Below are 25,008 nucleotides of genomic sequence, written 5' to 3' on the forward strand. Positions count from 1 at the left end.
AGATCGTCTCCCTGTTGTCATGGGAACTATTGTAGGAGAGTCTTGAATAGATTCAGATTGTTTTCTCTTTGAGCGGTGTGTGTGTGTGTGTCTGTGTGTGCGTGTGTGTGCGTGCGTGCGTGCGTGCGTGTGTGCGAGCGTGCGTGCGTGTGTGTGTGTGTGTGCGTGTGTGTGTGCGTGTGCGTGTGCGTGTGCGTGTGTGTGTGTGTGTGTGTGTGTGTGTGTGTGTGTGTGGGGTGAGAGTATTGAATAAGTATTGATCCATTCAGTAATGATTTAAAACAGGTCTCTATACAGGGCGCCTCCATTAGAACGTTAAAGGTGTTGAACACAAAGAGAACAGTCATCCAGCTGTGAAAGAGTCAATGAGTTCTGTTTTATCTCAATGGGGTCAGTGGGGAAGATGTACATTACTGTTGACATGATACAGTAAGCCAACTATCTCCTCTGCTCTCCACTGTCTGTTTTATCTCACTGGGGTCAGTGGGGAAGATATAAATTACTGTTGACATGATACAGTAAGCCAACTATCTCCTCTGCTCTCCACTGTTTATCTCTCTCTCTCTGCTCTCCCCTGTCTGTCTCTCTCTCTGCTCTCTCCTGTCCGTCTCTCTCTCTCTGCTTTCCCCTGTCTGTCTGTCTCTCTCTCTCTCTCTCTCTCTACTCTCCCCTTTCCGTCTCTCTCTACTCTCCCCTGTCTGTCTTTCTCTCTCTTTCTCTCTGCTCTCCCCTGTCTGTTTCTCTCTCTCTCTGCTCTCCCCTGTCTCTCTCTCACTCTCTCTGTCTCTCTGTCTCTCTCTCTCTTTCTCTCTCTCTCTCTCCCCTGTCTGTCTCTCTCGCTGCTCTCCACTGTCTGTCTGTCTGTCTCTCTCTCTGTTCTCCACTGTCTCTCTCTCTCTCTGGTCTCCCCGGTCTCTCTCTGGTCTCACCTGTCTCTCTCGCTCTCTCTCTGGTCTCCCCTCTCTCTCGCTCTCTCTCTCTCTCTGTTCTCCACTGTCTCTCTCTCTTTCTCTCTGCTCTCCCCTGTCTCTCTCTCTGGTCTCACCTGTCTCTCTCTCTCTGGTCTCACCTGTCTCTCTCTCTCTGGTCTCCCCTGTCTCTCTCTCTCTCTCTGTTCTCCACTGTCTCTCTCTCTGGTCTCCCCTGTCTCTCTCTCTCTGGTCTCCCCTGTCTCTCTTTCTCTCTGCTCTCCCCTGTCTCTCTCTCTCTGGTCTCCCCTGTCTCTCTCTCTCTCTCTCTCTCTCTCTCTCTGTCTCTCTCTCTGTTCTCCACTGTCTCTCTTTCTCTCTGCTCTCCCCTGTCTCTCTCTCTCTCTCTCTGTTCTCCACTGTCTCTCTCTCTGGTCTCCCCTGTCTCTCTCTCTTTCTCTCTGCTCTCCCCTGTCTCTCTCTCTCTGGTCTCCCCTGTCTCTCTCTCGCTGGTCTCCCCTGTCTCTCTCTCTCTGGTCTCCCCTGTCTCTCTCTCTTTCTCTCTGCTCTCCCCTCTCTCTCTCCCTCTCTCTCTCTGGTCTCACCTGTCTATCTCTTTCTTACTGCAGTCATTTCCTGTGGAGAGCTGCCCACTCCTCCTAATGGGAGAAAGATTGGAACTCAGACTACCTTTGGAGCTTCCGCCATCTTCAGCTGCATCCCTGGATACATCCTGGTGGGCTCCACCGTGAGGGAGTGCATGCTGTCAGGACTGTGGAGCGGCACAGAGACTCAATGCCTAGGTAGGGACTCCCACTCTAGCCTGGGTACCAGTCTGTTTGTGCCATCACGCCCACTACTCGCCACTCCTTGTCACGACAGCAGAGACTCAATGCCTGGGTAGGGACTCCCACTTTAGCCTGGGTACCAGTCTGTTTGTACCATAATGCCCACTACTCGCCACTCCTTGTCATGACAGCAGAGACTCAATGCCTGGGTACCAGTCTGTTTGTGCCACTCCTTGTCATGACAGCACCAGGACCAGGAAACTCCTATTCTCCTTCCCTCTTTTCCTATTTATTTAGTGGGATAGACAGGCTTGCAAGATAGGTAGAGAGAGAGAGATGTACAGTATAGGACACATTCATAGTGGTAGTGGGATAGATGGGCTTGAAAGATAGGTAGAGAGAGAGAGATGTACTGTATAGGACACATTCATAGTGGTAGTGGGAGAGACAGGCTTGAAATATAGGTAGAGAGAGAGAGATGTACAGTATAGGACACATTCACAGTGGTAGTGGGATTAGTTCCCACACCAATACAAATGGTATATGAACTCAACAGTTCATATATTCAATGATCAAAGATCGTATGTTTGGAGAAATGCCCTCTGGTCTGATGAAACAAAAATAGAGCTGTTTGACCATAATGACCATCGTTATGTTTGGAGGAAAAAGGGGGAGGCTTGCAAACCGAAGAACACCATCCCAACCGTGAAGCATGGTGGTGGGGGTGCTTTTCAGCAGGAGGGACTGGTGCACTTCACAAAATAGACGGCATCATGAGGGAGGAACATTATGTGGATATATTGAAGCAACATCTCAAGACATCAGTCAGGAAGTTAAAGCTTGGTCGCTAATGGGTCTTCCAAATGGACAGCGACCCCAAGCATACTTCCAAAGTTGAACAACAAAGTCAAGGTATTGGAGTTGCCATCACAAGGCCCTGGCCTCAATCCTATAGAAAATGTGTAGGCAGAACTGAAAAAGCGTGTGCTAGCAAGGAGGCCTACAAACCTGACTTAATTACATCAGCTCTGTCCAGAGGAATGGGCCCAAATTCCCCCAATTTATTGTGGGAAGATTGTGGAAGGCTACCCGAAACCTTTGAACGTTAAACAATTTAAAGGCAATACTACCAAATACAAATTGAGTGTATGTAAACTTCTGACCCATTGGGAATGTGATGAAAGAAATAAAAGCTGAAATAAATCATTCTCCCAACTATTATTCTGACATTTCACATTCTTAAAATTAAAGTGGCGATCCTAACTGACCAAAAACTATAATTTTTACTAGGATTAAATGTCAGGAATTGTGAAAAACTGAGTTTAAATGTATTTGGCTAAGGTGTATGTAAACTTCTGACTTCAACTGTATGTAGAAGATGTATAGTGGACACATAGAGGATACATAGAGGGTACATAGAGGATACATAGAGGATATATAGAGGATACATAGAGGATATATAGAGGGCATATAGAGGATACATAGTGGACATATAGAGGATACATAGATGATATATAGAGGATACATAGAGGACATATAGAGGATACATAGATGATATATAGAGGATACATAGTGGACATATAGAGTATATATAGAGGATATATAGAGGATACATAGAGGATATATAGAGAATACATAGAGGACACATAGAGGACATATAGAGGATACTTTGAGGATACATAGAGGATACATAGAGCATACATAGAGGACATATAGAGGACATATAGAGGATACATAGAGGATATATATAGAGGATACATAGAGGATACATAGAGGACATATAGAGGATACATAGAGGATATATAGAGGACATATAGAGGATACATAGAGGATATATAGAGGATACATAGAGGACACATAGAGGACATATAGAGGATACATTGAGGATACATAGAGGATACATAGAGGATACATAGAGGACATATAGAGGACATATAGAGGATACATAGAGGATATATAGAGAATACATAGAGGATACATAGAGGATACATAGAGGACATATAAAGGACATATAGAGGATAAATAGAGGACATATAGAGGACACATAGGGGACACATAGAGGATACATAGACTGCTTGCTTTCTCTTTCTTGGATGTCTGACTGTACATAACTGTGTCTGAAGTGACTCCATATTCCCTATACAAAGCACTACTGTTCACTAGAGTAGTGGACTCCATATACCCTATACAAAGCACTACTTTTCACTAGAGTAGTGGACTCCATATTTCCTATACAAAGCACTACTTTTCACTAGAGTAGTGGACTCCATATTCCCTATACAAAGCACTACTTTTCACTAGAGTAGTGGACTCCATATTTCCTATACAAAGCACTACTTTTCACTAGAGTAGTGGACTCCATATTTCCTATACAAAGCACTACTTTTCACTAGAGTAGTGGACTCCATATTTCCTATACAAAGCACTACTTTTCACTAGAGTAGTGGACTCCATATTTCCTATACAAAGCACTACTTTTCACTAGAGTAGTGGACTCCATATTTCCTATACAAAGCACTACTTTTCACTAGAGTAGTGGACTCCATATTTCCTATACAAAGCACTACTTTTCACTAGAGTAGTGGACTCCATATTTCCTATACAAAGCACTACTTTTCACTAGAGTAGTGGACTCCATATTTCCTATACAAAGCACTACTTTTCACTAGAGTAGAGGACTCCATATTCCCTATACAAATCACTACTTTTCACTAGAGTAGTGGACTCCATAGTCCCTATACAAAGCACTACTTTTCACTAGAGTAGTGGACTCCATATTCCCTATACAAAGCACTACTTTTCACTAGAGTAGAGGACTCCATATTCCCTATACAAATCACTACTTTTCACTAGAGTAGTGGACTCCATAGTCCCTATACAAAGCACTACTTTTCACTAGAGTAGTGGACTCCATATTCCCTATACAAAGCACTACTTTTCACTAGAGTAGTGGACTCCATAGTCCCTATACAAAGCACTACTTTTCACTAGAGTAGTGGACTCCATATTCCCTACACAAAGCACTACGTGTCACTAGAGTAGTGGACTCCATATTCCCTATACAAAACACTACTTTTCACTAGAGTAGTGGACTCCATATTTCCTACACAAAGCACTACTTTTCACTAGAGTAGTGGACTCCATATTCCCTATACAAAACACTACTTTTCACTAGAGTAGTGGACTCCATATTTCCTATACAAAGCACTACTTTTCACTAGAGTAGTGGACTCCATATTCCCTATACAAAGCACTACTTTTCACTAGAGTAGTGGAACACTACGTTTCACTAGAGTAGTGGAACACTACGTTTCACTAGAGTAGTGGAACACTACGTTTCACTAGAGTAGTGGACCACTACGTTTCACTAGAGTAGTGGACTGCGTAAGAAACATTTCAGACTTGCCCCATGAGTTTACCTTTGCACGTCGTAGTAAATATTGTTGTAAAAAAGTGTCTATATGCTAAATACATTTGATTGATTGATTGATTGCCCTTAACCCCCCCCCCCCCCCTCTCCAGCTGGTCACTGCGGTATCCCGGAGCAGATTGTGAACGGTCAAGCGATAGGGGAGAACTTCGGATACAGAGACACCGTGGTCTACCAGTGTAACCCTGGCTTCAGACTCATAGGATCCTCGGTCCGCATCTGCCAGCAAGATCACCTCTGGTCTGGACAGCTGCCGCTGTGTGTCTGTTAGTATTCACCCTCTATCCTACTAGTCTGTACATGTTGTTATGTCTACCCTACTGGTCTGGACATGTTGTTATGTCTACCCTACTGGTCTGTACATGTTGTTATGTCTACCCTACTGGTCTGGACATGTTGTTATGTCTATCCTACTGGTCTGTACATGTTGTTATGTTTATCCTACTGGTCTGGACATGTTGTTATGTCTATCCTACTGGTCTGGACATGTTGTTATGTTTACCCTACTGGTCTGTACATGTTGTTATATCGACCCTACTGGTTGTTAAATCTACCCTACTGGTCTGTACATGTTGTTATATCTACCCTACTGGTTCTTATATCTACCCTACTGGTCTGTACATGTTGTTATATCTACCCTACTGGTCTGTACATGTTTTTATATCGACCATACTGGTTGTTATATCTACCCTACTGGTCTGTACATGTTGTTATATAGACCCTACTGGTCTGTACATGTTGTTATATCGACCCTACTGGTTGTTATATTTAGCCTACTGGTCTGTTAATGTTGTTATATTGGCCCTACTTGTCTGTACATGTTGTCATATATACTCTAATGGTTGTTATATCTACCCTACTGGTCTGTACATGTTGTTATATTGACCCAACTGGTTGTTATATCTACCCTACTGGTCTGTACATGTTGTTATATCGACCCTACAGGTCTGTGTATTTGTTAGGTTATTTTTTGGGGCCTCCACCATCATAGTCCCCAAACCCCACCCACCCAACATGACTCCACCCCCAACCCCACCCAGCCAACATGACTCCACCCCCACCCAGCCAACATGACTCCACCCCCAACCTCCCAGTATAGTCCCCCAACCCCACCCAGCCAACATGACTCCACCCCCAACCCCACCCAGCGAACATGACTCCACCCCCAACCCCACCCAGCCAACAGGACTCCACCCCAACCCCACCCAGCCAACATGACTCCACCCCCAACCCCACCCAGCCAACATGACTCCCCCCAACCCCACCCAGCCAACACGAATCCACCCCCAACCCCACCCAGACAACATGACTCCACCCCCAACCTCCCAGTATAGTCCCCCAACCCCACCCAGACAACATGACTCCACCCCCAACCCCACCCAGACAACATGACTCCACCCCCAACCTCCCAGTATAGTACCCCAACCCCACCCAGCCAACATGACTCCACCCCCAACCTCCCATCATATTCCCCCAACCCCGCCCAGCCAACATGACTCTACCCTCAACCCCACCCAGCCAACATGACTCCACCCCCAACCTCACATTATAGTCCCCCAACCCCGCCCAGCCAAAATGACTCCACCCCCACCCCCACCCAGCCAACATGACTCCACCCCCACCCCCACCCAGCCAACATGACTCCACCCCAAACCTCCCATTATAGTCCCCCAACCCCGCCCAGCCAACATGACTCCACCCCCAACCTCCCATTATAGTCCACCAACCCCACCCAGCCAACATGACTCTAATGAAAAGGCAGAGCAACAGTGCCAAAAACTCGAGTAGACTTGTGTACTTAACTTAATGCTTTGTATAAAATACGGATGCCCACAAGGGACACCCTGAATCTACTGATAGTGATGTGAAGGTTTGTTTACAGTTGAATTGGAGTGTACAGTGAGCTTACTGCTGCTGTGTCAACACATCTCTCTGGTTGACTCACGGAGGTTTCTTCTTCACCACTAATTATTATTCTAGTCCATTTTCTATGTCGTTTTCATCTTCATCCACATATAGAACTTGATCTCTCTGGGTGTTCCAAGGTTAATAGAATGGTAATGATATTGATAATGATGATGATGTGTTGCATATTCATCAGCTGTATTGAACTCCCCCTTTTACTGTGCTGCAGGCATAGAAATAGAATGACTAGAATGGGTGAACCCCCCCCCCTTTACTGTGCTGCAGGCATAGAAATAGAATGACTAGAATGGGTAACCCCCCCCCCCTCCCTTTTACTGTGCTGCAGGCATAGAAATATAATGACTAGAATGGGTAAACCCCCCCTCCCTTTTACTGTGCTGCAGGCATATAAATAGAATGACTAGAATGGGTAACCCCCCCCCCCCCTTACTGTGCTGCAGGCATAGAAATAGAATGACTAGAATGGGTAACCCCCCCCCCCCTTTTACTGTGCTGCAGGCATAGAAATAGAATGACTAGAATGGGTAACCCCCCCCCCTCCCTTTTACTGTGCTGCAGGCATAGAAATAGAATGACTAGAATGGGTAACCCCCCCCCCCTTTACTGCGCTGCAGGCATAGAAATAGAATGACTAGAATGGGTGACCCCCCCTCCCTTTTACTGTGCTGCAGGCATAGAAATAGAATGACTAGAATGGGTGAACCCAGCCCCCCCTTTACTGTGCTGCAAGCATAGAAATAGAATGACTAGAATGGGTGACCCCCCCTCCCTTTTACTGTGCTGCAGGCATAGAAATAGAATGACTAGAATGGGTGAACCCCCCCCCCCCTCCCTTTTACTGTGCTGCAGGCATAGAAATAGAATGACTATTCTACCAGGGATATTCAATTGTTGTTACCCTACGAGGTCCGGAGTAATTCTGATTTTTTTTTCTTCTGTTCGAACTCAAAATGAATTGCAAACCCAACCTGGTGTCCCAGATCTAAAGCAGTCCTCTAATAGAGGGGCTGAGTCATAAAACCAACCAGTGGAACTGGCTTGGAGGTCCAGATTAGACCAAGACAATGTCACTAGAACACCGATGGGGATACTCAGTATGGGCCCGTCGTTTACATATCTTTCTTTCCCGTAATTGTATTTTTTCATGTGTGCAGCAATCACATGTGGCCATCCAGGCAGTCCCATCTATGGGAGAACTACAGGGGACGGATTCAACTACAACGATGTGGTCAGCTTCTTCTGTAACCAAGGTTACGTACTGGAGGGAGTGTCCAGAGCCCAGTGCCAGGCGAGTCGCCAGTGGAGTCAACAGCCACCTACGTGTAGAGGTGGGTAACAGGCGGTGGAGTCAACAGCCACATGTAGAGGTGGGTAACAGGCGGTGGAGTCAACAGCCACATGTAGAGGTGGGTAACAGGCGGTGGAGTCAACAGCCACATGTAGAGGTGGGTAACAGGCGGTGGAGTCAACAGCCACCTTCATGTAGAGGTGGGGAGCAGGCAGTGGAGTCAACAGCCACCTTCATGTAGAGGTGGGGAGCAGGCAGTGGGTACAGACACACACACGCACACACACACACACACACACACACACACACGTGTGGAGGCATGCACTCACACACATACACACACGTGCACACACACGCATGCATGCACGCACACACACACACTCAAATCAAATGTTATTTGTCACATGCTTACACAACGCCTACTTACGAGCCCTTAACCAACCAATTGCAGCGTTTTTAAAAAGTTAGTAAGAAACATTTGTTTAATAAACCGAAGGAAAAATAGTAACACAATGAAATAACCAAAATGTGTCTATTTACAAGGAGTACAAACTAAGCAATAAAGAGTCTGAATACTTACGTAACTTATATTTCAGTTGAAAAAATAAAAAATAAAATAACTATTTTCGCTTTGTAATTATGGGGGGTATTGTGGGGGGGGGGGACAATTTAATCAATTTTAGAATAAGGCTGTAACCTAACGAAATGTGGAGGAAGTCAAGAGGTCTGAAAACTTCTTGTAGGTCGGATAGATAATAGACAGTAGCAGCAGTATACTGTAGGTAGGGGTAAAGGATAGATAATAGAAAGTAACAGCAGTATACTGTAGGTAGGGGTAAAGGATAGATAATAGACAGTAACAGCAGTATACTGTAGGTAGGGGTAAAGGATAGATAGACAGTAACAGCAGTATACTGTAGGTAGGGGTAAAGGATAGATAATAGACAGTAACAGCAGTATACTGTAGGTAGAGGTAAAGGATAGATAATAGACAGTAACAGCAGTATACTGTAGGTAGGGGTAAAGGATAGATAATAGACAGTAACAGCAGTATACTGTAGGTAGGGGTAAAGGATAGATAATAGACAGTAACAGCAGTATACTGTAGGTAGGGGTAAAGGATAGATAATAGACAGTAACAGCAGTATACTGTAGGTAGGGGTAAAGGATAGGTAATAGACAGTAACAGCAGTATACTGTAGGTAGGGGTAAAGGATAGATAATAGACAGTAACAGCAGTATACTGTAGGTAGGGGTAAAGGATAGATAAGACAGTAACAGCAGTATACTGTAGGTAGAGGTAAAGGATAGATAATAGACAGTAACAGCAGTATACTGTAGGTAGAGGTAAAGGATAGATAATAGACAGTAACAGCAGTATACTGTAGGTAGGGGTAAAGGATAGATAATAGACAGTAACAGCAGTATACTGTAGGTAGGGGTAAAGGATAGATAATAGACAGTAACAGCAGTATACTGTAGGTAGAGGTAAAGGATAGATAATAGACAGTAACAGCAGTATACTGTAGGTAGGGGTAAAGGATAGATAATAGACAGTAACAGCAGTATACTGTAGGTAGGGGTAAATGATAGATAATAGACAGTAACAGCAGTATACTGTAGGTAGGGGTAAAGGATAGATAAGACAGTAACAGCAGTATACTGTAGGTAGGGGTAAAGGATAGATAATAGACAGTAACAGCAGTATACTGTAGGTAGGGGTAAATGATAGATAATAGACAGTAACAGCAGTATACTGTAGGTAGGGGTAAAGGATAGATAAGACAGTAACAGCAGTATACTGTAGGTAGGGGTAAAGGATAGATAATAGACAGTAACAGCAGTATACTGTAGGTAGGGGTAAAGGATAGATAAGACAGTAACAGCAGTATACTGTAGGTAGGGGTAAAGGATAGATAATAGACAGTAACAGCAGTATACTGTAGGTAGGGGTAAAGGATAGATAATAGACAGTAACAGCAGTATACTGTAGGTAGGGGTAAAGGATAGATAATAGATAGTAACAGCAGTATACTGTAAAGGATAGATAACAGACAGTAACAGCAGTATACTGTAAAGGATAGATAATAGACAGTAACAGTAGTATACTGTAGGTAGGGGTAAAGGATAGATAATAGACAGTAACAGCAGTATACTGTAGGTAGGGGTAAAGGATAGATAATAGACAGTAACAGCAGTATACTGTAGGTAGGGGTAAAGGATAGATAAGACAGTAACAGCAGTATACTGTAGGTAGGGGTAAAGGATAGATAATAGACAGTAACAGCAGTATACTGTAGGTAGGGGTAAAGGATAGATAATAGACAGTAACAGCAGGATACTGTAGGTAGAGGTAAAGGATAGATAATAGACAGTAACAGTAACAGCAGTATACTGTAGGTAGGGGTAAATGAATGTGTGTGTGGCGTCAGTGTGTGTGTGTGTGTGTGTGTGTGTGTGTGTGTGTGTGTGTGTGCGTGTGTGTGCGCGCGTGTGTGTGTGTGTTGGAGAGTTAATGTGAGCCATGACCCGCCTTTCAAAGCATTTCATTGGCTACAGAAACAGCAGAGCACAGACATCTGACACCTATAGCCTGCAGTAACATCTCTGGGAAATAAACAAGTCCTTTTAAGCCTCATTAGTATTTAAAATACTTCATAATATAGCACGGGGTACATCCAAGTGCAGATGAGCCATTCATCGTATAAACAGGAGCAGGCTGCGATTTGTGTCAATTCAGCGAATCTATTATTAACTGGCAATTGAACACAGACGACACTTGACAGATACCACAGATAGCACTTTCTAATGACTAGTTCAGCCAGATGGAATATGTTGTACTGTCTGAGAAATAGGAAAATATATACATTCACTAGGGAAATTGTAGCCTGGTCCCAGATCTGTTTGTGCTTCCTAGGAGTTGTCAAGACGGTACGAGCGGATCTGAGACCAGGCTAGGGGGGAAATATTGACATAGTTTTGACAATCTTTGTTATTGATACAATAGTTGTTATTGATACAATAGGTGTTATTGATACAATAGTTGTTATTGATACAATAGTTGTTATTGATACAGTAGTTGTTATTGATACAATAGGTGTTATTGATACAATAGTTGTTATTGATACAATAGGTGTTATTGATACAATAGGTGTTATTGATACAGTAGGTGTTATTGATACAATAGTTGTTATTGATACAATAGGTGTTATTGATACAATAGGTGTTATTGATACAGTAGGTGTTATTGATACAATAGTTGTTATTGATACAATAGGTGTTATTGATACAGTAGGTGTTATTGATACAGTAGGTGTTATTGATACAATAGTTGTTATTGATACAATAGGTGTTATTGATACAATAGGTGTTATTGATACAATAGGTGTTATTGATACAATAGGTGTTATTGATACAATAGGTGTTATTGATACAATAGTTGTTATTGATACAGTAGGTGTTATTGATACAATAGGTGTTATTGATACAATAGGTGTTATTGATACAATAGGTGTTATTGATACAATAGTTGTTATTGATACAATAGGTGTTATTGATACAATAGTTGTTATTGATACAATAGGTGTTATTGATACAATAGGTGTTATTGATACAGTAGGTGTTATTGATACAATAGTTGTTATTGATACAATAGGTGTTATTGATACAGTAGGTGTTATTGATACAATAGTTGTTATTGATACAATAGGTGTTATTGATACAATAGGTGTTATTGATACAATAGTTGTTATTGATACAATAGTTGTTATTGATACAGTAGTTTTGACAAATAGTTATTCTAGATATATTTGTATTAACAATGATATAATGTTATTCATTCTATGTGTTTTAATTCCATCCAGTGGTGAACTGCACAGACCCTGGCATCCCGGCTAACTCCATCAGGGAGAGTAAGATAGAGCACGGTAACTTCACCCTGGGCAGTGTGGTGTTCTACACCTGTAACCCTGGATACTACCTGTTCGGTTCCTCTGCACTGACCTGTCAACCTATTGGCCACTGGGACAAACCTCTACCTGAATGTCTTGGTACGTTTGTCTGTTTTCTCTTCACAACTTGTTGAAACTACAGATGTAGGATCTTTATTTGATCACTGTTTTGTTGCTGAGGAAATGCAGATGAGCTTCGCGTTTTTTATTTTTTTTTCTTCACACAAATTCACTGAAAACCAGCTCTGTCACCCGGTTGTATTAACAGTATTCCACTTTAACATGTGGCCTCATTTTGACCCCCTCCCCCCGATCAATCAACATGATGGACTAAACATTCAAATCCTGTTGCTGCAGGATTATTTTGCTGCCACAATACAGGTCAAATTAAGATCCTACACCTGTACCACACACCCACAACTACTGAGGTGCAGGAGGAGGAGACTAGAGATTAAAAAAGGAAGCCTATGTACACACCAAAGGTTGATGCACAGTTCACATTTATCGCGCAATAGTACTTATCTTTTGCTGTGAGTGACATTCATCAAAGCATTTCTCCACGATCTCCCTGTTGTTCTAGCCATGTGTTTGATCCTTAATGGACTTGATTTGTATAGGTTACAAATGTGTGTAACCAACGTCTGTCTAAATGCTAATGACCTAATAAAGGCTGACTGTAATGGCTATACTGACCGACAGTATACACTCTTTTAAAAAAAAAGGTAGAACCCTATTGAGTTCCATTTTAGAACCCTTTCCGATAGAGAGTTCTACATGGAACCCAAAAGGGTTCTCCTATGATGACAGCCAAATAAACCGTTTTGGAATCATTTTATTCTAAGAGTGTTGTGTTAAAGATGACTACATCCCAAATGGCACCCCATTCCCTATACAGGGGCAATAGGGCTGTAGTTAAAAGTAGTGCACTACATAAGGAATAGGGTGCCATTTGGGACACAAACAGTGTTAATGAGCCATAACAATCTGACTGTTGGCTATGGGGAATGTTATTGTGTGTTATAGAGGAGGACTGTGGGAACCCTGGCTCTCCTCCCTACGGTACCATGGTTGGGGACAAGTTCTCGTTTGGCTCCACGGTGCAGTACTCCTGTTCAGGGGACAGAGAGCTGATTGGAGAGTCATCACTCACCTGTCAAATCAATGGACACTGGAGTGGACCCATACCTCACTGTTCAGGTAAGGACCATTACCTCACTGTTCAGGTAAGGACCCATACCTCACTGTTCAGGTAAGGACCATTACCTCACTGTTCAGGTAAGGACCATTACCTCACTGTTCAGGTAAGGACCATTACCTCACTGTTCAGGTAAGGACCATTACCTCACTGTTCAGGTAAGGACCATTACCTCACTGTTCAGGTAAGGACCATTACCTCACTGTTCAGGTAAGGACCATTACCTCACTGTTCAGGTAAGGACCATTACCTCACTGTTCAGGGAAGGACCATTACCCCACTGTTCAGGTAAGGACCCACACCTCACTGTTCAGGTAAGGACCCATACCTCACTGTTCAGGTAAGGACCCATACCTCACTGTTCAGGTAAGGACCCATACCTCACTGTTCAGGTAAGGACCCATACCTCACTGTTCAGGTAAGGACCATTACCTCACTGTTCAGGTAAGGACCATTACCTCACTGTTCAGGGAAGGACCATTACCCCACTGTTCAGGTAAGGACCCACACCTCACTGTTCAGGGAATGGCCCATACCTCACTGTCATACCTCACTGTTCAGGGAATGACCCACACCTCACTGTTCAGGTAAGGACCATTACCTCACTGTTCAGGGAATGACCCATACCTCACTGTTCATATTTATTTGATTTAGATGTTCTATGATCAGCTTCTCCAGGTTGTCATGGAGACTGTTCACCTTGATGTTTATTTGATTTAGATGTTCTATGAGCAGCTTCTCCAGGTTGTCATGGAGACTGTTCACCTTGATGTTTATTTGATTTAGATGTTCTATGAGCAGCTTCTCCAGGTTGTCATGGAGACTGTTCACCTTCCTGTTTATTTGATTTAGATGTTCTATGAGCAGCTTCTCCAGGTTGTCATGGAGACTGTTCACCTTGATGTTTATTTGATTTCGATGTTCTATGAGCAGCTTCTCCAGGTTGTCATGGAGACTGTTCACCTTGATGTTTATTTGATTTAGATGTTCTATGAGCAGCTTCTCCAGGTTGTCATGGAGACTGTTCACCTTGATGTTTATTTGATTTCGATGTTCTATGAGCAGCTTCTCCAGGTTGTCATGGAGACTGTTCACCTTGATGTTTATTTGATTTCGATGTTCTATGAGCAGCTTCTCCAGGTTGTCATGGAGACTGTTCACCTTGATGTTTATTTGATTTAGATGTTCTATGATCATCTTCTCCAGGTTGTCATGGAGACTGTTCACCTTCCTGTTTATTTGATTTAGATGTTCTATGAGCAGCTTCTCCAGGTTGTCATGGAGACTGTTCACCTTCCTGTCTATTTGATTTAGATGTTCTATGATCAGCTTCTCCAGGTTGTCATGGAGACTGATGATGAAGCGAGTCTCCATCTGGTTACTTTCCGCCAGACCTTCAGCAGCAGACGGCTCACATATTGTTAGCATTGCCTACTGGTTTTAATGTCATTTAAATGAACTTTAGGAAGTTTAAAACAACAAATGTACATCCTGTTTTCAAAGTTTTATCTCAAAGTTTGCTGTAAGCTGTTCACTCATCGGAAGTTCTATATATTTAAATGTGTGGCTGAGATGGGGGTTAATGAGATGGGGTTAATGAGATGGGGTTAATGACCGGTACCCTCCTGTATATATCCTCCACATTGACTCTGTACCGGTACCCCCTGTATATAGCCTCCACATTGACTCTGTACCGGTACCCCCTGTATATAGCCTCCACATTGACTCTGTACCGGTACCCCCTGTATATAGCCTCCACATTGACTCTGTACCGTAATACCCTGTATATAGCCTCCACATTGACTCTGTACCGGTACCCCCTGTATATAGCCTCCACATTGACTCTGTACCGGTACCCCCTGTATATAGTCTCCACATTGACTCTGTACTGGTACCCCCTGTATATAGTCTCCACATTGACTCTGTACTGGTACCCCCTGTATATAGTCTCCACATTGACTCTGTACTGGTACCCCCTGTATATAGCCTCCACATTGATTCCTCGTGTCATTTACACACACTGTATATAGACTTTCTTTTTTTTCTATTGTGTTATTGACTGTATGTTTTGTTTATTCCAAGTGTAACTCTGTGTTGTTGTCTGTGTCGCACTGCTTTGCTTTATTCTTGGCCAGGTCGCAGTTGTAAATAAGGACTTGTTCTCAACTTGCCTACCTGGTTATATACACACAGTTAGGTAGCTACATAGTGAATGTATATACACAGCTAGCTGGCTACATAGTGAATGTGTATACACAGCTAACTACATGGTGAATGTATAAACACAGCTAGCTGGCTACATATTGAATGTATATACACAGCTAGCTACATAGTGATCGTATAAACACAGCTAGCTGGCTACATAGTGAATGTATATACACAGCTAGCTACATAGTGAATGAATATACACCCCTAGCTACCTAGTGCATGTATATACACACCTAGCTACATAGTGAATGTATATACACCGCTAGCTACATAGTGAATGTATATACACCGCTGGCTACATAGTGAATGTATATACACCCCTAGCTACCTAGTGCATGTATATACACACCTAGCTACATAGTGAATGTATATACACCGCTAGCTACATAGTGAATGTATATACACCGCTGGCTACATAGTGAATGTATATACACAGCTAGCTGGCTACATAGTGAATGTATATACACCCCTAGCTACCTAGTGCATGTATATACACACCTAGCTACATAGTGAATGTATATACACCGCTAGCTACATAGTGAATGTATATACACCGCTAGCTACATAGTGAATGTATATACACAGCTAGCTGGCTACATAGTGAATGTATATACACAGCTAGCTGGCTACATAGTGAATGTCTATACACAGCTGGCTACAGAGCTGGCTACATAGTGAATGTATATACACAGCTGGCTACAGAGCTGGCTACATAGTGAATGTATATACACAGCTGGCTACATAGTGAATGTATATACACAGCTGGCTACAGAGCTGGCTACATAGTGAATGTATATACACAGCTGGCTACAGAGCTGGCTACATAGTGAATGTATATACACAGCTGGCTACAGAGCTGGCTACATAGTGAATGTATATACAAAGCTGGCTACATAGTGAATGTATATACACAGCTGGCTACAAAGCTGGCTACATAGTGAATGTATATACACAGCTGGCTACAGAGCTGGCTACATAGTGAATGTATATACACAGCTGGCTACAAAGCTGGCTACATAGTGAATGTATATACAAAGCTGGCTACATAGTGAATGTATATACACAGCTGGCTACATAGTGAATGTATATACAAAGCTGGCTACATAGTGAATGTATATACAAAGCTGGCTACATAGTGAATGTATATACACAGCTGGCTACAGAGCTAGCTACATAGTGAATGTATATACAGAGCTAGCTACATAGTGAATGTATATACACAGCTGGCTACAGAGCTAGCTACATAGTGAATGTATATACAGAGCTAGCTACATAGTGAATGTATATACACAGTTAGCTACAGAGCTAGCTACATAGTGAATGTATATACACAGCTAGCTACATGGTGAATGTATATACACAGCTAGCTACATAGTGAATGTATATGCACAGCTAGCTACATAGTGAATGTATATACACAGCTAGCTACATGGTGAATGTATATACACAGCTAGCTACGTAGTGAATGTATATACACAGCTAGCTACATGGTGAATGTATATACACAGCTAGCTACGTAGTGAATGTATATACACAGCTAGCTACATGGTGAATGTATATACACAGCTAGCTACGTAGTGAATGTATATACACAGCTAGCTACGTAGTGAATGTATATACACAGCTAGCTACATGGTGAATGTATATACACAGCTAGCTACGTAGTGAATGTATATACACAGCTAGCTACGTAGTGAATGTATATACACAGCTAGCTACATAGTGAATGTATATACACAGCTAGCTACATGGTGAATGTATATACACAGCTGGCTACATAGTGAATGTATATACACAGCTAGCTACGTAGTGAATGTATATACACAGCTAGCTACATGGTGAATGTATATACACAGCTAGCTACGTAGTGAATGTATATACACAGCTAGCTACGTAGTGAATGTATATACACAGCTAGCTACGTAGTGAATGTATATACACAGCTAGCTACATGGTGAATGTATATACACAGCTAGCTACATGGTGAATGTATATACACAGCTGGCTACATAGTGAATGTATATACACAGCTAGCTACATGGTGAATGTATATACACAGCTAGCTACATGGTGAATGTATATACACAGCTAGCTACATAGTGAAGAAGAAGCATTTATGGGTGTAGTTTTTTAAATTCATTTTTTACCTTTTATTTAACTAGGCAAGTCAGTTAAGAACAAATTCTTATTTTCAATGACGGCCTAGGAACAGTGGGTTAACTGGTCTAGGAACAGTGGGTTAACTAGTCTAGTGGGTTAACTGGTCTAGGAACAGTGGGTTAACTGGTCTAGGAACAGTGGGTTAACTGGTCTAGGAACAGTGGGTTAACTGCCTGTTCAGGGGCAGAACAACAGATTTGTACCTTGTCAGCTTTGAACTTGCAACCTTCCGGTTACTAGTCCAACACTCTAACCACTAGGCTAGCTACCCTGCCGCCCCAGTGTAGTGTAGTCTGCTGCGTTGGAGATGTCCCTTGTGTATAGGACTGACTCGCTCTCTCTCGCCCTCTCGCTCTCACTCGCTCTCGCTCTCTCGTCCTCTCTCGCTCACTCGATCTCACTCTCTCTCTCTCGTTCTGATCTGCTCTGTTTGACTTGTTCTGTTCTTCATTACAACATGACATGTTCAGAAGATGGGATCAGTCACACTCATTCTCTCATCCTCCCCTCCTCTCCTCTTCTCCTCTCCTCTCTTCCCCTCCTCCTCTCCTCTGTCCTCCTCCTCCTCAGCTTCAGAAGGGAACATGTCCCAGTTTTCTACCGGAGAAGCTTTTTAATGGGGGAAAATTAAGCTACCATAAGGAGCCTCCACTAATTCGTTTGCAAAGACTGAGGTTTGGGTTGTTTCACAAATGCCATCCTATTCCCTACATAGTGCACTACCTTAGACCAAGTAGTGCACTACGTAGGGAATCGGGTGCCATTAGGGACCGAGCCAGGGTAGCACTTTAACACTGCATCTGTTACTGCTTCCTAGGAAAGTCAGTCTTAGTTCATGTTATCGTCAAAGCTAGAGCACTCACAACATACCTCTGATTTACCTGTTATCTACACCTGTCTGTTATCTACACCTGTCTGTTAACTACACCTGTCTGTTAACTACACCTGTCTGTTAACTACACCTGTCTGTTAACTACACCTGTCTGTTATATACACCTGTCTGTTAACTACACCTGTTTGTTATCTACACCTGTCTGTTAACTACACCTGTCTGTTATCTACACCTGTCTGTTAACTACACCTGTCTGTTATCTACACCTGTCTGTTATCTACACCTGTCTATTAACTACACCTGTCTGTTATCTACACCTGTCTATTATCTACACCTGTCTGTTATCTACACCTGTCTATTATCTACACCTGTCTGTTTAACTACACCTGTCTGTTAACTACACCTGTCTGTTATCTACACCTGTCTGTTAACTACACCTGTCTGTTATCTACACCTGTCTGGGTTCTCATGTCCGTCATGTCAGCTGGAATGAGCTGGGTTCTTATATTTGTGTATTTTATTAACCTTTATTCAACTAGGCTAGTCAGTTAAGAACACATACTTATTTACAATGACATCATGTCAGCTGGAATGAGGTTTCTGAGGTTATTGACCCCTAACCCCAATGACATCATGTCAGCTGGAATGAGGTTACTGAGGTTATTGACCCCTAACCCCAATGACATCATGTCAGCTGGAATGAGGTTTCTGAGGTTATTGACCCCTAACCCCAATGACATCATGTCAGCTGGAATGAGGTTTCTGAGGTTATTGACCCCTAACCCCAATGACATCATGTCAGCTGGAATGAGGTTCCTGAGGTTATTGACCCCTAACCCCAATGACATCATGTCAGCTGGAATGAGGTTTCTGAGGTTTTTGGCTCCAAGGCAAATGTTCATTGTTGCATCGTGTTGTACTTCGTCTTCCAACAGCACTTTACACTGAACCTGCTCCCCAAATGGAACCCCATTCCCTATATAGGGCACTGCGTTCGATCAGGACCCACAGCTCGCTATATTGGGAATAGGGCCCTGGTCTATAGTAGTGCACTATATAGGGAATAGGGCCCTGGTCTAAAGTAGTGCACTATATAGGGAATAGGGCCCTGGTCTAAAGTAGTGCACTATATAGGGAATAGGGCTGAGCAGTCAAGGTCATTCTCTCGCTCTCTCTCTCTCTCTGTCTCTCTCTCTCTCTCTCTCTCTCTCTCTCTCTCCCTCTCTCTCTCTCTCTCTCTCTCGCTCTCTCTCTCTCTGTCCTGTATAGGAGACTCTGTAGGCAGCTGTGGGGACCCTGGTACACCCGTCCATGCAAGCAGAGAGGCCAGCAACTTCTATCTGCGTAGTAAAGTCCGCTTCACCTGCGCTGTGGGCCACACGCTGTACGGCTCAGCTGAGAGGATCTGCTTTCCCAATGGGACCTGGTCTGGGAGACAGCCCTTCTGCAAACGTGAGGCTTGATGGACTGGCTGAATACTACATGTTTATAGAGACGAGCACATGGGGATTGAATGAACGCAACAGTTTAGAGTAGGCACACGCAGGAGCACACGCAGGAGCACACGCAGGAGCACACACAGGAGCACACGCAGGAGCACACGCAGGAGCACACGCAGGAGCACACACAGGAGCACACACAGGAGCACACGCAGGAGCACACGCAGGAGCACACGCAGGAGCACACGCAGGAGCACACACAGGAGCACACACAGGAGCACAAGCAGGAGCACACACAGGAGCACACACAGGAGCACACACAGGAGCACACACAGGAGCACACACACAACAGGGGCACACGAAGGAGCACACAGGAGCACATAAACACAACAGGAGCACACACAGGAGCACACACAGGAGCACACAAACAATGAATATGCAATTAGCTGTAAATTAGTATATTTCGCTTGCACATTGTCCTTAGAAAAAGTCAGTGCTCAAAGCCAACCGACCAATATTTCTTCTCTTCCAGAATCCTTGTAAAAAAAACTTTATTTTTCAGCCTGAAGGCAACTTCTACTTCTGACGTGATTAATGACATTTTAAATATTGAATCACAGGCCGATTCTCTGCTGCAGGGCATAAACAGGGTTCGACCGGAAATGTCAGAGAATCTCTCGACAGACTTCTCTTTCTCCCAGACGGTTATAAACTCTCTCAGCTTGACAGACTTCTCTTTCTCTCAGACGGTTATAAACTCTCTCAGCTTGACAGACTTCTCTTTCTGCCAGACCGTTATAAACTCTCTCAGCTTGACAGACTTCCCTTTCTCCCAGATGGTTATAAACTCTCTCAGCTTGACAGACTTCTCTTTCTCCCAGACGGTTATAAACTCTCTCAGCTTGACAGACTTCTCTTTCTCCCAGACGGTTATAAACTCTCTCAGCTTGACAGACTTCTCTTTCTCCCAGACGGTTATAAACTCTCTCAGCTTGACAGACTTCTCTTTCTCCCCCAGACGGTTATAAACTCTCTCAGCTTGACAGACTTCTCTTTCTCTCCCAGATGGTTATAAACTCTCTCAGCTTGACAGACTTCTCTTTCTCTCCCAGACGGTTATAAACTCTCTCAGCTTGACAGACTTCTCTTTCTCTCCCAGATGGTTATAAACTCTCTCAGCTTGACAGACTTCTCTTTCTCTCCCAGACGGTTATAAACTCTCTCAGCTTGACAGACTTCTCTTTCTCCCAGACGGTTATAAACTCTCTCAGCTTGACAGACTTCCCTTTCTCCCAGACGGTTATAAACTCTCTCAGCTTGACAGACTTCTCTTTCTCCCCGAGACGGTTATAAACTCTCTCAGCTTGACAGACTTCTCTTTCTCCCCGAGACGGTTATAAACTCTCTCAGCTTGACAGACTTCTCTTTCTCTCAGACGGTTATAAACTCTCTCAGCTTGACAGACTTCTCTTTCTCCCAGACGGTTATAAACTCTCTCAGCTTGACAGACTTCTCTTTCTCCCCGAGACGGTTATAAACTCTCTCAGCTTGACAGACTTCTCTTTCTCCCAGACGGTTATAAACTCTCTCAGCTTGACAGACTTCTCTTTCTCTCCCAGACGGTTATAAACTCTCTCAGCTTGACAGACTTCTCTTTCTCCCCGAGACGGTTATAAACTCTCTCAGCTTGACAGACTTCTCTTTCTCCCAGATGGTTATAAACTCTCTCAGCTTGACAGACTTCTCTTTCTCCCCGAGACGGTTATAAACTCTCTCAGCTTGACAGACTTCTCTTTCTCTCCCAGATGGTTATAAACTCTCTCAGCTTGACAGACTTCTCTTTCTCCCAGATGGTTATAAACTCTCTCAGCTTGACAGACTTCTCTTTCTCTCCCAGACGGTTATAAACTCTCTCAGCTTGACAGACTTCTCTTTCTCTCCCAGATGGTTATAAACTCTCTCAGCTTGACAGACTTCTCTTTCACCCAGACGGTTATAAACTCTCTCAGCTTGACAGACTTCCCTTTCTCCCAGACGGTTATAAACTCTCTCAGCTTGACAGACTTCTCTTTCTCTCCCAGATGGTTATAAACTCTCTCAGCTTGACAGACTTCTCTTTCTCCCAGACGGTTATAAACTCTCTCAGCTTGACAGACTTCTCTTTCTCTCCCAGATGGTTATAAACTCTCTCAGCTTGACAGACTTCTCTTTCTCTCCCAGACGGTTATAAACTCTCTCAGCTTGACAGACTTCTCTTTCTCTCCCAGACGGTTATAAACTCTCTCAGTTTGACAGACTTCCCTTTCTCCCAGACGGTTATAAACTCTCTCAGCTTGACAGACTTCTCTTTCTCTCCCAGACGGTTATAAACTCTCTCAGCTTGACAGACTTCTCTTTCTCTCCCAGACGGTTATAAACTCTCTCAGCTTGACAGACTTCTCTTTCTCCCAGACCGTTATAAACTCTCTCAGCTTGACAGACTTCTCTTTCTCCCAGACGGTTATAAACTCTCTCAGCTTGACAGACTTCTCTTTCTCTCCCAGACGGTTATAAACTCTCTCAGCTTGACAGACTTCCCTTTCTCCCAGACGGTTATAAACTCTCTCAGCTTGACAGACTTCTCTTTCTCCCAGACGGTTATAAACTCTCTCAGCTTGACAGACTTCTCTTTCTCCCAGACGGTTATAAACTCTCTCAGCTTGACAGACTTCTCTTTCTCCCAGACGGTTATAAACTCTCTCATCTTGACAGACTTCTCTTTCTCCCTGACGGTTATAAACTCTCTCAGCTTGACAGACTTCTCTTTCTCCCAGACGGTTATAAACTCTCTCAGCTTGACAGACTTCTCTTTCTCTCCCAGACGGTTATAAACTCTCTCAGCTTGACAGACTTCTCTTTCTCCCAGACGGTTATAAACTCTCTCAGCTTGACAGACTTCTCTTTCTCTCCCAGACGGTTATAAACTCTCTCAGCTTGACAGACTTCTCTTTCTCCCAGATGGTTATAAACTCTCTCAGCTTGACAGACTTCTCTTTCTCTCCCAGACGGTTATAAACTCTCTCAGCTTGACAGACTTCTCTTTCTCTCCCAGATGGTTATAAACTCTCTCAGCTTGACAGACTTCTCTTTCTCTCCCAGACGGTTATAAACTCTCTCAGCTTGACAGACTTCTCTTTCTCTCCCAGACCGTTATAAACTCTCTCAGCTTGACAGACTTCCCTTTCTCCCAGACGGTTATAAACTCTCTCAGCTTGACAGACTTCCCTTTCTCCCAGACGGTTATAAACTCTCTCAGCTTGACAGACTTCTCTTTCTCCCAGACGGTTATAAACTCTCTCAGCTTGACAGACTTCTCTTTCTCTCCCAGAGACGGTTATAAACTCTCTCAGCTTGACAGACACAACGACCACGGCTGTGTCTCAAGTGGAACCTTGTTGTCTATTTAATGACCTTTGAACTACATTGTGTCAAAAGGTAGAATAGGGTGGCAGTTGAGACATAAATGTCCTTTTAAAAAAAAAAATACAACAGGAACTCCCCGCTCACCCTCTCTTGCCTTGACGTGTCCTGTAAGCTGAAATGATTTATAGACGGTTAGTTCTATCCTCTATTCCTGAGAGACTTGATCCTCTCCATGACTGAACTGTGTCTGTTTCTGCTTCAGATTTTGAGCTAAGAGCTTGACTGCTGTTTAACCCAGAGCAATGTGAGCCTGTCGTCCCGGTGTTTTGTAATCTACTGAAACAATGGGGGGGATATTTACCACAGATTGAACATATTGTCCTTTTCCAGAATGAAACCCTCCCCCCCCCAATATAGGGAACTTCATTTCGACCAGGGTCCATAGCACTGAAAATGGCTGAATAAGGTGCATCCCAAACGGCACTATATTTGATAGGGTCGATAGGGCTCTGGACAAAATGTAGTGCACTACTGTATAACAGCCAACACATTCAGAGCACGTTCAACCCCTTTCAGTGGCCTCGTCGTGTCAGGAAGTGATTGAGTGGGGGACACCTCTCCTTCCTTCCTACCAGCTTCACCCTACAGCCTATAGCTGCCTGCGTCAGAAATCATTTAACCATTTTCCAGACAATTAAGTCATTTGAGAAGGCAAATCATTTTGGTAATGAAATATAATGAAGTGCTGGGTGGAGAGACACACCGGGAAACAGAACAGAATCCTCTCTTAGTTTCCTGCTACCAAACATGACATTAATAATCATCTGGATTGGATGAGTCACATTTTATGTTCTAGAAAGACATTAGATCCGTGTTTAGCAATTAGTGTTTTTGACCCCCCTTAATTCTGTCTCTCCTTCTCCCTCTCTCTCTCGTTCTCGCTCTTTCTCTTTCTCTCTCTCTCTCGCTCGCGCTCTCTCTTTCTTTCGCTCTCGTTCTCTCGCTCTCTCTTTCTCTCGGTCTCTCGTTCTCTCTCTTTCTCTGTCTCTCGTTCTCTCTCTCTCTCGTTCTCTCTTTGTTTCTCGTTCTCTCTGTCTCTCGTTCTCTCTCGCTCTCTGTCTCTCTTTCTCTCTGTCTCTCGTTCTCTCTCTGTCTCTCGTTCTCTCTCTCTATGTCTCTCTTTCTCTCTTTGTTTCTCGTTCTCTCTGTCTCTCGTTCTCTCTCGCTCTCTGTCTCTCTTTCTCTCTCTCTCTCTCTCTCTCTCTCCCTCTCTCCATTCCTCCCTCCCCCTCTCTTTCTCTCTCTCTCTCTCTCTCTCTCTCTCTCTCTCCCTCCCTCCATTCCTCCCTCCCTCTCTGTCTCTCTCTCTCCCTCTCTCCATTCCTCCCTCCCCCTCTCTCTCTCTCTCTCTCCCTCTCTCCATTCCTCCCTCCCTCTCTCTCTCTCTCTCTCTCTCTCTCTCTCCCTCTCTCCCTCTCTCCA

General features: G+C 43.6%; 1 protein-coding gene across 1 annotated transcript in view; it reads left to right on the top strand.

Moving 5' to 3' along the window:
* Positions 1-25,008, top strand: part of LOC110512917 (CUB and sushi domain-containing protein 3) — a 523,013-nt gene that overhangs the window by 440,811 nt on the left and 57,194 nt on the right. Inside the window, exons 53-58 of the mRNA XM_036934833.1 lie at positions 1,538-1,711; positions 5,219-5,392; positions 8,207-8,380; positions 12,204-12,389; positions 13,314-13,487; positions 19,955-20,137. Of these exons, the coding sequence (XP_036790728.1) occupies positions 1,538-1,711; positions 5,219-5,392; positions 8,207-8,380; positions 12,204-12,389; positions 13,314-13,487; positions 19,955-20,137 (1,065 nt within the window). The remainder of the gene's footprint in view (positions 1-1,537; positions 1,712-5,218; positions 5,393-8,206; positions 8,381-12,203; positions 12,390-13,313; positions 13,488-19,954; positions 20,138-25,008) is intronic.

Source organism: Oncorhynchus mykiss, chromosome 2 (genome assembly GCF_013265735.2).
Source record: "Oncorhynchus mykiss isolate Arlee chromosome 2, USDA_OmykA_1.1, whole genome shotgun sequence".
Classification (NCBI taxonomy): domain Eukaryota; kingdom Metazoa; phylum Chordata; class Actinopteri; order Salmoniformes; family Salmonidae; genus Oncorhynchus; species Oncorhynchus mykiss.